We start from the raw sequence: 14,076 nt of genomic DNA on the forward strand, positions 1-14,076 counted from the left end.
CCCTATAACAACCCGCATCCCTATATTTTGTGAGGTGTGTTCTATGATATATACATCATATTGAAGTGGCTTATTCGTATATTTTGAATGATATCATAACCGATTATATATTCACTAACAGTTATTAGCCAGCGTGTTGTATTTGCATTTTTGTAGATTGTTATAATAGTAGCGACTATAAACATGAAGCCAGCATAAAACTGTTAATAAAACCTAAGCAGAACAAAAATTACATATTTATGTATCTATTGTTATTTTTAGCACTGGTCTTCTCCTGTCACAATGAATTTATGAATGCATGACTTAAAGTTCTTGCCATAAGGTTGCACACTTGCAGTTGGTTCTCTCTTAATGATGGTACACTCACAAGCACCTTGGGAGCATATGGGACTGCCGGCAGTTGCAGCAGGCAGTGCTTACTGAAGCGACTTATTTGTGTGTCTGCATGGGTCAGTTGATATTCAAAAGTGGATCCCAACACAAATATCCTGGGAGTGCCCATGGCGCTTGAAGCAGGGGTTGCACTCACGCCAAAGTGCTATTTCTGCAAACTGGTCTTGCCAGGCATGCTTGTAGCTACTGCCGGTGTGACTTCCCCACTGTGGGGCTGGCAGCTGAAAAAGGTGCTGCTGCAATTATGGAAATCGTTATCTGTGTAATGCAGAAATTGCAAGGGAAGGAAAATTATATACGTACCTCAAGGTCATGCATTTCTCTCAACATTTGTTTTCATTGCTATTTGAATGTTATGAAGATGTCCATTGCTGCTTTTTTTTCCCTGCAGGGAGGTGCACAAATTAGCCTCGCTGAGACTTGCAAATCTGGAGAGAGGTCAACGCGTTGGTATAACCTCCTTAGCTATAAATACCTGCAGGCGCAAAGTAAAAATAAGCAAGATGATGTCTGTTCCAAACTACCCTGCACTGAAAAAATGGTAATAACTTATGAATGAAGATGTTTTGCAGAAGCCACACTAGGATAGAAGACAAAACCTCAGATTTGTGGGTCTGAAATATACTACATTTTCCCATGTATAACGGGTTTTGTTTTCAAAAAAATAGTTTAAAAATTGGAGGTCATCTTATACACAGAACATGGGCATCTGGGGGGGATTTTTAAAATATTTAAGCAAATGTCTGGGACTTTGTCTTGGGCAGGCTGAGGCAGTCCCTCCTGCCACTGTCCCCTCCTTCTCCTTTCCCTGCTGGCTGCGCACTGGCAGTTATCTCACCTCCTCCAGCCACTCTTAGCTCTACCACCAGAGGGAGAGCAGCCACTGCCAAGAGCTGCCTCGGCTACCTCTCCTCACCCTTCTTTCCTTTTCTCTCTCTCCCTCAAACCCCCACCCCGCCCTCGGGACGCTCCCCGCCTTCCTCGGCTTGGTTTGCTTGACTGCATGGCCTGGCACAGAGTGGGCCTTGGCATCCTGCTTGGGAGCTTCTTGCCCATCACTTCTCCACAACCACCGAAGGGGAGCCGCTGCCTTTACTTCTGCACCACTGCATGTACCTCACGCTGGAAATTTTGAGGACACTCAGCCAAAAACCGTATCAACAACTTTCTGCCGCCACTGCCGATCGTCCAGATTTTCACTTCTGTTTTAGGGTTTTCTTTTCTTAATTTTGGGTTCAAAAAAATAGGGATCATCTTATACACTAGGGCGTCTTACACACAGAAAAATATGGTAACTCCTCTCAAAAAATGTGAAGCTTTTGTTTTTCGCTAAACTGTGTACTTAGCTGGCAGAATACTATTCTCTGGGTTTCAGTAATGATAGCTTCTGTTGAAACTAAATGGACATTAAGAAATAACAATGTCATTAACTCATTCCCCACAGGACTCTGTATCTGCACTGCTGGAACAGACCGCTGTTGAACTCGAAGCTGTAGAGAAAAAGCTAGAAGAAAGCAGGAGCACTTTACTTACTAGTGAGAACTGGTAAGTGATATGAAGCTGTTGTATTACAACACTGCAGTGCTGTAGTTTCTGTGGGCTTTTATGATAATAGTAAAAAGGAATGAGTTAAATTTAAGGAGACAACATGTAGTCAAAAGGTTTTGTCACTATTGTGGTGGCAATTTTGCCCATACCCTTCCCAGAATTCCCCATATTTCTCTCTAACCATTTTTCAGAAATGAAGGAGATAACAAGGTTAAAAGTTAAATTCTTAACTTTTAGAAGTCAACCTTTACACTTCTAATTTTTGAAGAAACTGTATTTTATATTTTTACCTAAATTGAATGCATAGGCTCTAGTTTATTCCATTATTAGTGTGTCACAACAGAGTGTAGCCTAATCAGTTTAATTTGTTTAAATTAGTTAGATAAAACAACTGCTAAGGTGTTCCCAGAAATGCTGAAGCTGTGCTTTTAGTAAGTTCAAAAAAGAATCTCTGTGATTGCCCTTTTGAGCCAGATTGTGTCTGATGATCACTTTATTCATACGTATAAGGCAAGTGAAATACTCATTCTAAATGTTCTGTTTATAACCTCTTGGGCTTGGGCTAAGCCCAACTCATCTTATACGTACCTTTTGGAGACCTTTGTTGCATATTGAAGTGCACAACATTTGTATTAAACTGTGTGAATCAACCTAGTATAGTGAAGTGTATTCACAGTTGGTGACTCATATCCCTGATTCTATGCAACCTAGATGACTAATGTGATAAGTCCTAGTACAAACAGTACAGCTTGCTGCATGCAGTGACACCATGTGGAAGGATTGTTTGGGGTTTCTCTTCCTGGGTAGTAGTTCTGAGTTGTTGTTTTTAGGACCTCACAAAGGATGAATGAGGTATGGTGTGGAATGTGGTGTATCGCACTGATAAGTCCAAATTTATTCTCCCTTTAACTAGTAGCGTGCTCATGCCACTGTATTATATAGCATTGCGGTGCATCTCATAGTGCTGTAGAAATTATGCTCACTTTGTCTGAGAATACTGTTAGCTTTGCCAAAGCTCTTACGGTTGGTGTTCCAAGGGTGCTTTACCTATTCACAGTGAAGTTTTGTTATGTAACAGGCAAGATGAAGAAGATGCTGAGCAAGATGGCAACAGTGAAAATGAAGAAGAAGAAGGAGGAGGAGGAGAGTTTTATAGTGGAAGGGCAATATGGGAAACAGAAGAGACCACATCCTTGTCACTGGCTGAGTCAGCAGCCATCAAGGTAAAGAAAGCACAAGGAACGCAGAGTCCTATGTAAGCAGGTGATTAGAAGGACAAGCTGACTTAAGCACTATGTTATTGCTGCAGTGCCCTTGTTTCACCTCTAACATGATGGAATTGAGCTTTTTTGTTTTCCATTTGCTTGTGAATTGTTTGCTAGGCTTCACACAGCACATGCTTAGTTGTGAACGCATCAGGGAAATAGTAGAATACAAGCATTTGGCATACAGAAGGTAAGAAGGGAGGAAGCGAGAGACATTCAGTATTGGGTCTGATGTTTATTTTATTTTGTTTTGTTTTTCACTGTAGCCTGCAAACATTATTGCCAAGTGAGTTAAGTAGCTTCTGTAGCACTCTTACTGTAGGGTGAAACTTCACATTACGAACTAGTTGAAAGTCCCTGATTTGTTGTTAGAAGAGAATCATGTACGTCTTCAGTAATGAGATATGGTGAATCAGGCCAGCAAACTCTGCCCAAATATATTGCTGTCAAAGAATGCAGTATACCTGTATGACCTTGGCAGCACAAACAAATATTTGCATAGGCAAACCAGGTTACGTTCATGCTTCCATGCACAGTTATCTGTTTTCTCAAGCAAATCTAGGAAGTTGTTGAACAGGCTTATATTTCTATGTTAGCAGTTTTACAAGGAGAGCTCCTGGATTCTGTTTCTCCTGTCATTTCCTTTTGGCACCCTGCCCCCTCAGCTTCCAGCCAGTACTAATTTCTTACATAAAATTGTATTTACAAATTTTATAGTCCATAATTCCAACACAGAACCCAGGGCACTTGAGACACTGAAATGAATGAGCTTAGCCTTAAATATGTTTAACTCTGTGCTGGATTTTAACTTTCATGTTTTCTCTCTCTTGTTATGGTATGTGTCTGTACTGTGGTGTTTTTAGAAGTGCTGATTCTAAATTAAAACTTGATGGTAGTGATTCATGTCTGAAATGCACTATAATATTATTCTGCCCTATATATATTGTAGGTGGATAAAGAGACCAACACAGAGAGTCTTGCACAATCTTCTGCAGTAGTTCGTCCAAAAGATAAAAGAACTTCTAACCCTCTACGAACTCCTTTTGTTAGAGGCAGCACTATTATCCGTTCCAAAACCTTTTCTCCAGGACCACAGAGCCAGTATGTGTGTCGGGTAAGGAAAACAGCATTTCTCTCTGTCGTCTGTCTGTGAACAGAATACTCATAGGTAGCATATACCCTCTTTCTGTAAAAGGTAGATGAAAATGTCACTAAGGCGCTCAGATAAATTGACACCTGAAATCTAATATTAAATGCCATGGCCTACAAGTACGGTAATTAAAGCAAAAGTTGCAAACTGCAAGCCATGATTCAGAGGACACCCAGCCGCCCTACCCACAGGTACATATGGAATTGTTGGAAGGCACATCCATAGAAACTCCAGTTGTGCTTTCAATTCTCTCAAATGCAAAAAAAAAAAGTGTGAGGATTTGGCGCAACCACTGTTTAAAGGTGAAATCTGTAAGAAAAAATAGTGAACATGTGCCTCTCCTGCTTTCTTATTCAGATCCCCCACTTTTTGAATGTGGGAGAATTTAAACAACAGTGGTGTGTTCTCTTAGGGAGCTTCAGAAATCCCTTAACACTTAGTGGTTGTTTCATCTATCTGGATTTCATCCTATATTAATGCATTTTAAAATACATGTTTTCATTAAAGAATTACCAATATAGGCAGTCAAGGAAATAGATTCATAAGCACATCATTTAGTTTGTTCATTTCGCTTACTCAGATTTAAAGAAATACATCATAAAACTGTCTCCTACTTGTATTTATTTATTTGACTTATTTATATGGTGCCCTTTAATTACAACAAATAGTGAAGTGATTCACAACATGATAGAACATTTAATAAGATCTGAAAAACATATAGAACTACATATACTACCAAGCAATAAAACTGGTAGTATATAACTATTTCTGTTAGGTCAGTATCTGCCTAAAGTGACTATATGGATTATAGTAAATAAGTTATGTGTATATCTTATGTCTGATCACCCTTCCAAACTAAGGGAAACTTGCATGTATACTATTGGCTCTTCTTTCAGCAGGAGTTAGATCAGTTCAATTTTGTAGTCATACCTGTTTGGTTTGTCACTTTTTGACAGCAGAGCAGCTTTTCATCTAAACATTAACAGAAGAATAGTTTGTGTACATCCAGCAGTAGCAATGTGTGCACTCATAGAGGTTCAAATATGCAAGGATTGTTTTGTTCTCTTCAATGAGCTGGAAAATGTTTACATCAGCGAAGAGATCACAATTTCAAGTCATTTTCCAGTTCTGAGTCCCATGGGATTTTGTCTTCTTTCACAGGAGTCTCCCCAGAGTTTTGAACCATGTCCATTTTCTGTAGTTTTTATCTCAGTAGGTGTAGGGCTCCTTTGAGAGTATGGGTGGGATATAAATTTACTTAATTATATAAATAGTTCATTGCATGTGATGGCTGTCCATCAAAAGATAGCAGTTGACTCAATTATACTTACCATAGAATTTCTCAAGAGTTACCTGTGTTACGACACATAGGCTGAACTATAATCTCACCCCCAAAGCTTGCTTCCTATATTCTTCCCTGTCTCTCTAGAACTGGAAAAGAAGCTAGGGGACAAATATCCTTAAGTGTTTTTTATTTTATTTTAAATCACTTGACCCTGAATTAGATTCTTTATTACTGTGCTGCTGTTTCTTAAAAACTTAGCATATAGACTCACTGGCCAATATACCATATTTTTCGCTCTATAGGACGCACCTTGTTTTAGAGGGGGGGAAACAAGGGGGGGGGAAATCTCCCCCTCTCTGCCCAGCACCCCTTCAGCGAAGCGGCAGGAGGCGCTGCACAGAGAGGGGGAGAATTTTCCCCCTCTTGTTTTCCCCCTCTAAAACAAGGTGCTGTTTAAGGTGCGTTCAGTCGCCTTCAGGCGGCTACCTTGGAAGCCTGGAGAGCGAAAGGGGTCGGTGCCCACCAACCCCTCTCGCTCTCCAGGCTTCAGGTTCCTTTCAACCTGCTCTTTGGGGCTGGCAGGGGGAAGTCCACCACCAGCCCCAAAGAGCAGGTCGGGGAGCGGGGAAAGGCGCGCAGCGGAGAGGCTACTGCCATAGCCCCCCGCGCGCTCTCCAGGCTGGAGAGGTGACACACAGCTATAGAGGCTCCTGCCGTAGTCGCGCGTCACCTCTCCAGCTGGGAGAGGGTCGCGGGGGGCTGCTTTAGACGCGCGCGCGCTCTCCCGGCTGGAGAGGTGGCGCGCGGCTAAAGAGACTTCTGCCATAGTCGCACGTCACCTCTCCAGCTGGGAGAGGATCGCGGGGGGCTGCTTTAGCCGCGCGCACGCTCTCCCGGCTGGAGAGGTGGTGCGCGGCTAAAGAGACTTCTGCCATAGTCGCGCATCACCTCTCCAGCTGGGAGAGCGCGCGCGCGACTAAAGCAGCCCCCCGCGACCCTCTCCCAGCTGGAGAGGTGACGCGCGACTATGGCAGAAGTCTCTTTAGCCCCGCGCTCGCTCTCCCGGCTGGAGAGGTGGCGTGCAGTGGAGAGGCTCCTGCCATAGCCCCCCGCGCGCTCTCCAGGCTGGAGAGGTGACACGCAGCTATAGAGGCTCCTGCCATAGTCGTGCGTCACCTCTCCAGCCGGGAGAGGGTCCCGGGGGGCTTGTTTAGCCGCGCGTGCGCTCTCACGGCTGGAGAGGTGACACGCAGCTATAGAGGCTACTCCCGTAGTCGCGCGTCACCTCTCCAGCCGGGAGAGGGTCCCGGGGGGCTTGTTTAGCCGTGCGCGCGCTCTCCCGGCTGGAGAGGTGACACGCAGCTATAGAGGCTCCTGCCATAGCTGCGCGTCACCTCTCCAGCTGGGAGAGGGTCGCGGGGGGCTGCTTTAGCCGCGCGCGCGCTCTCCCGGCTGGAGAGGTGGTGCGCGGCTAAAGAGGCTCCTGCCATAGCCGCGCGCCACCTCTCCAGCCGGGAGAGGGTCACGGGGCTATGGCTTCTTCGCTCCATAGGACGCACACACATTTCCCCTTCATTTTTGAAGGGGAAAAAGTGCGTCCTATAGAGCGAAAAATACGGTACTTAAGAACAGACCTCATGGGAGAGACCTCTGCCAATTTTATCCTGGCATAATAATGAATAAAGTGTTTTCAAACAGTGTGACCTTTGCATAGAGAAGGGTGGAGGTGAGAGGGAGAATGTAAATTTGAAAATGAAAACTATTGTGACTTCAACTAGGTATGATATGGCTGAATATGTCCAGTCCATCTGTTACGTATGCTCCAAGTTCACCTCTTTGATTAAATGTTTATTCATAATTAATTAGTTCCAGAAGACAGGATCAGACGGGACTATAAATAACCTCTCTCTTTAACTTCAGTCTGTGAAGCAAACAAGGAAAACACTGTCAGGAAGGTCCTTTCATTGACGCATGGGCTCACTCTGCTGAGGAACGAGGTGTTCCTTCTGCACATCAAGGCTGCCTATTGCTGTGATGAAGCACAACAGGGTCTGATACACTTATTGCTTCCCAATTCAGACACTGTTAGGCTCACCAGCTATCAATTTTCCTTTTGATTTAGCTGCAAGTTGAACTCTCGGCACTAGGCTAAACCTCTAAATTGCATCATCTTGTTTTTTAAGACAGGCCTTTGGGCAACAGGCCATGGAACAAATAGCACATGACAGGGGGCATTCAGGCATGGCAAGATAGATGGATGGCTCAGTGCAGTGAACAGGAGATGCACTAAAGGGTTTTCCAGATTTTGCTCCATTTACTTACCCTGAATGGAATGTATTGGGGCTTCCAAAAATATAACAACACTTTTTTTAAAAAAAATTAAAGTACTGTTTGTGTGATAGTAGATGCCTCAAGGAGGGAGAAGGAGTATAAAGCTGCTTCCTTTGTTGCCAGATCACTGCATGTAGTGAGTGCCTTGAATATGCAATTGGAAGGAGTATCCCAAGAGCAAAGGAACATTGTCTGAGTTCAGGATAAAAAGTCACACAGATAAAGGCTTTCCCTTGCATCCTGAAACAACACAAAGGCAAAGAACTTCAACTCTAGGAATATAATCCTGTCACGCTTCTGCTGCTCTAAACAAACTGCGGACATTCAAATATTATTTTTTGTTGTGAGGCAGATTTTATTTCAGTAATACGGATAAGTAGGTCTTTTGATCCTAAATATCTTGTGTCAACATGTTTGGCTGCAGAACCCATTGCAGAACTCACTTTTCATCTTCTATTGCATTCAAGAAGAGTAGCAGTTGGTATAAACCCTCCTTAACAAATTATTTCCCAATGCAAGTCTTAGAGGCTCCGCTGTTTTAAGATTCTAATCCCACCTCAACACAACCGTATCTTGGCAACATAAAAACTACTTTATATTGTCTGGCCATTGGTCCATCTAATTCAGTATTGTCTATTCTGACTGGAAGCAGGTTTCAGACAGGAGTCTTTCTACAGCCCTGCCTGGAGATGCCAGGGATTGAGGCTAGGACTTTCTCTATAGAAAGTATGTTCTGTCCTTCTCTGCTGTATCCACTTCCTGTGTAGCCACCTCTCCTTAGATGAACAACTTTCCTATCTCAGTGCCTTTGTTCATTTCTCTTTTTCAGCTTAATCGTAGTGATAGTGATAGTTCAACACTATCCAAGAAACCACCCTTTGTTCGAAATGCTGTGGAGAGGCGAAGTGTCAGGATGAAAAGGGTAAAAATATATAAATCTTACATGCTGTTTTCTTTTATTGAGTTGTTGAGCTGTATACATTTTTCACAAGCTAGCCTAGTTTCTTTTAAAATAACGATTAGTTAAACTGTTCTTTGTGTGCCCTGTTCCAGTTTTGCATATTAACATCAACGGCTCTTGATGTTATTGAAGGTTTGTGTTTTGCGGTTTCCATTAATGTGTCAAAGAGAAATTATATTGTGGAGCATTTGGCATGTAGTTCTGAATAATTTTTGAAGCTGTCATAGTTTCAGAATGTCTGAAGCATTTCTCATAAAGATATCGGGATGCATCCCAATGCTGCAACTGCCCTGGTGCAGGAGACTTCTGTGCATGCAACAGAACTTCCACTTCCTCACTTCCCCCCTCCAGCCCTCTTTGCACTCTCAGAATCAGCTCTGAGGAACTGGGAGGCCTTCTGGAGCATATTTTGGAGGAGCATTTGGAAGGAGCAGATGGAATTCCTGTTGCACTGGATGCAAACCATTATTTTCAGTTAGGTGTCAGCAACCATTAGTATTTCAAGTCTCTAAGCATGACAAAGTGTATCAAAGGATATCACAATTCAGCATTATAATAAATATTTTGTCGTTGTTGTTCAGTCTTCTGTTAGATCCACTGGAGGTGAGCGTCTAATCCGTACCTCACTGGACCTGGAATTGGACTTGCAGGCTTCAAAGACCTGGCACAACCAGCTGGTTCAAGAGATCTCTGTCCTCAAGCAGCTGAAGGAACAGCTAGAGCAAGCTCAAAGTCAGGGGGAAAAGGAACTACCCCGGTGCATAGACAAAGATGAACAATTTCAGATGTTGATGAGACTAGTAGAGAAACAGGCAAGTTATTCTTCGACTACAAAATGCTTTTTCATTATCAATTAAATTTTCAAAAGGGAATAGGCTTCAATTATGTTTTACTCAGCGTAGGCCCATTGTGATTAATGAACATGACAAAGTTAGGTCCGTTGATTACAATGGGCCCACTCTGACTAAACTGTAGCTGAATACCACCCTTGATGTGTTTTAAAAAGTTCTCCTTTTGGTAGTGAAACCTGCTGGAATCTTTGAGGTACTTTTTCAGTACTTGTCATTTTAGTGGGATTTAAAACAGGTTCTGTTTCAGTGGGTCTAGTCAGAATTGTCTTGTCTTGCCCTCTTCAGCCCCATCTCAAAGAAATGTATGGCATGGTGAAATACCATGATATCATCTGCACCTGATTGTCCAAAATCTCTGTCTCTGGGAGTGTATATGAACCAAACAGAGATATACTGCACCAAGGGTGCAGGCCCAGGGGGCGGGGCAAGAATCACACCTCTCTATTCTGACTTGGAGTGGAGGCCATCCTTGCCAAGGGTTTAAGGAACGGGGGAAGTGCTGATACAGCTCCTTGCCAAGGGCACCAGGGAACCCCTGGAACCAAAGATGTACGCAGCCTCTGATGAGGTTCTTTGTCTGAAGGCATAAGGTTGTAATTCAAAGGTAATAGGGAGGAAGACCTGAATATGGTTAAGCGAGCTCATCCAACACTCTGCTGGGCATACAATTGGTAGGGTGGAAGCAAGGGTGGAGCCATGGATTTCTCTCTCTCTCTCTCTCTCTCTTTTTTTTTTTTGCTTGAGTACGCAGTGGGATTTTCCCCATTGGAAACAATGGAAATCATTGGCTTGCTTTATGAACCATTTCTCTGGAATGGATTACATTTGCATAGTGGGACCTGCATGCATTTATTCAAGAATTTCTGTACTGCTCTATCATGAATTATCTGGGCGGTTTATAGCAATACAAAGACATTTTTAAAAATAGAACTATCATTAAAGTGACTGGCTACTCTTTTTTAAAAAAACAACAACCCCTGTTGTCATAAAAGGGTTTTTAAGAGGCACCTGAAAGTCAAATGTGAGGATTCCTGCCAAATCTCTGCTCAGATATTGTTGACAGCATGGGACTTGCAACACTAAATGCCTAACTTCTGGAGGATGCTAGTCAGGCTTCAGTAATTTGGGACAGTAGGTTCATTACAAGCATAATTGGCAAGTCAGTGACTCAAAACATCAAAAAGCTTTTAAATTCCAGCTAAAACATCTTTAAAAAATATCTGTTTGCAAAACCAGATCAAAAAAGTATATGAGGAGACACATACTTTCCCTCTTATCTACCTCTGTATTTGTTCATATGAATGGAATTGTAGGATTGATGTTAACTCACAGGACCGTGTGCAGCAGGTGCAAGTGGCCAGAGGTAAGGAGGCTTTTTCTAGGCACATTGGTAGGAACAATAGTGCCCATGAAATCACTCTCCCATTCTCGATTCTTTTACAGCTTTGGTGGTTTATGGCTCAAAATAAATCAGTCCCACCTGAATGCCCTATGTTGGACATGGAAATGAAGTGTTTTGTTTTACACAGAGGATGCCAGATTAGAAAAGAACCTATTGTGCCTTTATTTAAATTAATGGCTTCATTCCTCATCACTTAGGTGGAAAAAGTCGAATGTAAGTGCGAGCTCAAAGCTAATAAAATGATGAGAGCAGCTGCTAAAGATGTGCATAGGCTACGAGGCCAGAGTCGAAAGGAGCCTTTAGAGGTGCAGTCATTCAGGTAGGAAAATGCATTGCAGATTTTGCTCAAATGCATGGATTACCCCTTTCATGTAGCTTCACTAACCAGCACCGTAAAAACCTTTGGCTGTAGAAACAAAGTAGTCATGCTCATATCATGGTCCTCTTCTGATAATGAGTCACAACCTTGTATGGTGTTTTCTGAAAACAGACTCCTATTATGATGTCCTTATCTGGCAGTGACACAATACTGTCTTACTTGTCAGATCCCTTTGTTTTTAAATGAATGACCTACCTATAACATTCTGTAGAATGCTTATCAAATAGAAAACAGTGTGGGATTTGATAAAATGCCTTTTGTGGTGGCTATAGTTCAGTAAGATTTATTGTATTGAAATCTTTTGGCTTTGTTCACACTGAATGACTATTTCAAAAGTGTTTTGGAAGTCTTACTGTAGGGCTTCTGTGAAGTTGTACAAGACAAGGCATACATAGATTTTTTATTTTCTGACTGTTGAATAGTGAAGTCTTATTTTTAACTTTCATTAACAATTGATGTTTGTGTTTTGTAGAGAGAAAATGGCATTTTTCACACGGCCGAGGATAAACATTCCTGCTCTCTCTGTGGATGATGTTTAATGTCTATTTAAGTATTTCTTTTCAAACCACTTCAGAAAAGTATAATTTTTGTTTCACTGAAGTTTATTTATGTGGTATTACAAAGGTACCAAGTCATTTGTATGTTGCAGCTCCATGTCCAGATTTTTAGCTTTCTCTTTGTCATTGCAAACCCCACCATTAAAATGACTTGATTATATAGTTTGTATATTTAGCAATGTATTTTTGGGAAAGATTTTTTAAATACGAACAAATTCAGCTCAACATTTTTGTTTTAATAAATTCCATTTAGATGTTTTGTACAGCTCTACTTTTTTTAAAAGAGGTTTTACCACAATAAATTTGAATCTGAGACAGCAAGAATTCTTTGATTCTTAAATATACCCCAGTTCTTATAGCTTTTGCTAATTTAAATATTTTTGTACCCAACAGAAGAGGAGATAAGTTTTTTAAAAAAGAGCTGTAAATGAGTGCTCTGTGAGCTATGAAACACTTCAATTTCTTTCCAAGTCATAAAAATGGGTGTGGAGTTCAAGATATCTACTGCACTTTAATTTGGAGATTGTTACTTCAGCTCATTATGTACTTGACCTAGAAAAAGTTCCAAAGCTCAGTGAACCCATTTCTGTATAGGGAGAGAGCTACATGGAACATATGCCCCTGTGAGACTTTGATGGCTCAGCGTTTTGCTGAACAAAGAAAATAGAATCATGACCAACTAGCAGTCAAAAATAATTCCATCTTTTAAGGAAAATGACACTTGGTTTTTTATTTTATTTTATATTTCAATTTGGTTTAAGCAAGCAAAGAAATGCTCATGAAATCCTAACATCTGATAAAGAGCTTTTACAAACAAAATTTCTACCAAAATTTTCTAAGCAGTCTTTTGTAGGTTTTTTTTTTAAATCTAATCTCCCTTATTTTATTGATTGGAATAACTGATTTGGAGTGGGTTGCCTCTTGCTACTTTTGAAAACAGCTACTAAACAAAATACAATGAAGCCTTGTCTAGAAATACTGTAACCATGTCTAAAAGCCATAGTTTACCATATTGTTGTTAGTATTTGTGTATATATTTTTCCCAGCTTGTTCACTTTGGTTGGTAATGTGTTTATCTTGACTTGCGTGCACACACAAGCATTCTCTTGCTTACACTCTCACCTTTGCCTGTGTGTATACACACACACACACACACACACACACACACACACACACACGGGGGGGGCATATATGCACGTATGCACAGACCATTCAGGCAGTATATTTTGGAGAAAGCTTCCAGCCTAGTGTGAGTCCTATATCCAGGCCTTATTCTGCTCCCTGTCACTGTGAGGTGTGGGAACAAATTGTGGTACGTATACTGTTTTTGAACATTAGTATATTGATGAACACTCAACTTTCAAAAATCACAGACATAAATTATTTCAGGATACCATGTGTGAATAAACGAGAAGGAGGTGTGTGTGAGAGCTTTAAACTCAAACCATGTTGAATTATTTGGAATGTAATACCAGAACAGGTTCACACACTTTCTCCATCCTCCACCAGCACCACTCCCCCTCCCATTTCTCTACCTGCTGCCAACACAAGAATGAGAACAATGGGGATAGGAATACAAAGGCCTTAAAGGTCCACAAGCCAAGATGCGCCTTCATGAGTAAAGTTGATGAGTGGTTTAAAACTGGAAGTCTCTTGAGATGTACATAGTTCTTTTTCATGTATAAAAACACTTTAATAGGCAAGCACTAAATGATTGACTTTATATCTATTTTAAATTTTTGTCAGGATTAACAGATTAAAATTGCTATAGAAATTTATATACCTAATCTCTGTCTCTGTTTCTGACTGTGTAAATGATGTTTCTGAACTGTATCAGTGCCTGCTGCCGAAGGTATAGATCTTTAAGACATGTTTCAAGCCACACTTTGAGTTGGGGGAGAAAGATGCTTCTCAGGGACCAAGAAGCTGTGTAGGCCTTTGTTGTGTATAAAAT

General features: G+C 41.5%; 1 protein-coding gene across 3 annotated transcripts in view; it reads left to right on the plus strand.

Annotated features, from left to right (window-relative positions):
- The window catches only part of WWC1 (WW and C2 domain containing 1), an 82,776-nt gene extending 68,876 nt beyond the window's left edge, over positions 1–13,900 (plus strand). For 2 of the 3 annotated variants that reach the window (XM_083481814.1, XM_083481815.1), the window contains 8 exons: positions 785–934; positions 1,838–1,938; positions 3,020–3,164; positions 4,156–4,320; positions 8,802–8,894; positions 9,515–9,745; positions 11,384–11,505; positions 12,038–13,900. In XM_083481814.1, the coding sequence (XP_083337940.1) occupies positions 785–934; positions 1,838–1,938; positions 3,020–3,164; positions 4,156–4,320; positions 8,802–8,894; positions 9,515–9,745; positions 11,384–11,505; positions 12,038–12,104 (1,074 nt within the window). In that variant the 3' untranslated portion in view covers positions 12,105–13,900. Of the gene's footprint in view, positions 1–784; positions 935–1,837; positions 1,939–3,019; positions 3,165–4,155; positions 5,915–7,246; positions 8,748–8,801; positions 8,895–9,514; positions 9,746–11,383; positions 11,506–12,037 lie in introns of those variants that run through there. The other variant, XR_014520558.1, reaches the window with a different exon arrangement.
- Positions 13,901–14,076: the final 176 nt, after the last annotated feature.

Source organism: Podarcis liolepis (assembly GCF_965112155.1).
Source record: "Podarcis liolepis genome assembly, chromosome: 2".
Lineage (NCBI taxonomy): Eukaryota > Metazoa > Chordata > Lepidosauria > Squamata > Lacertidae > Podarcis > Podarcis liolepis.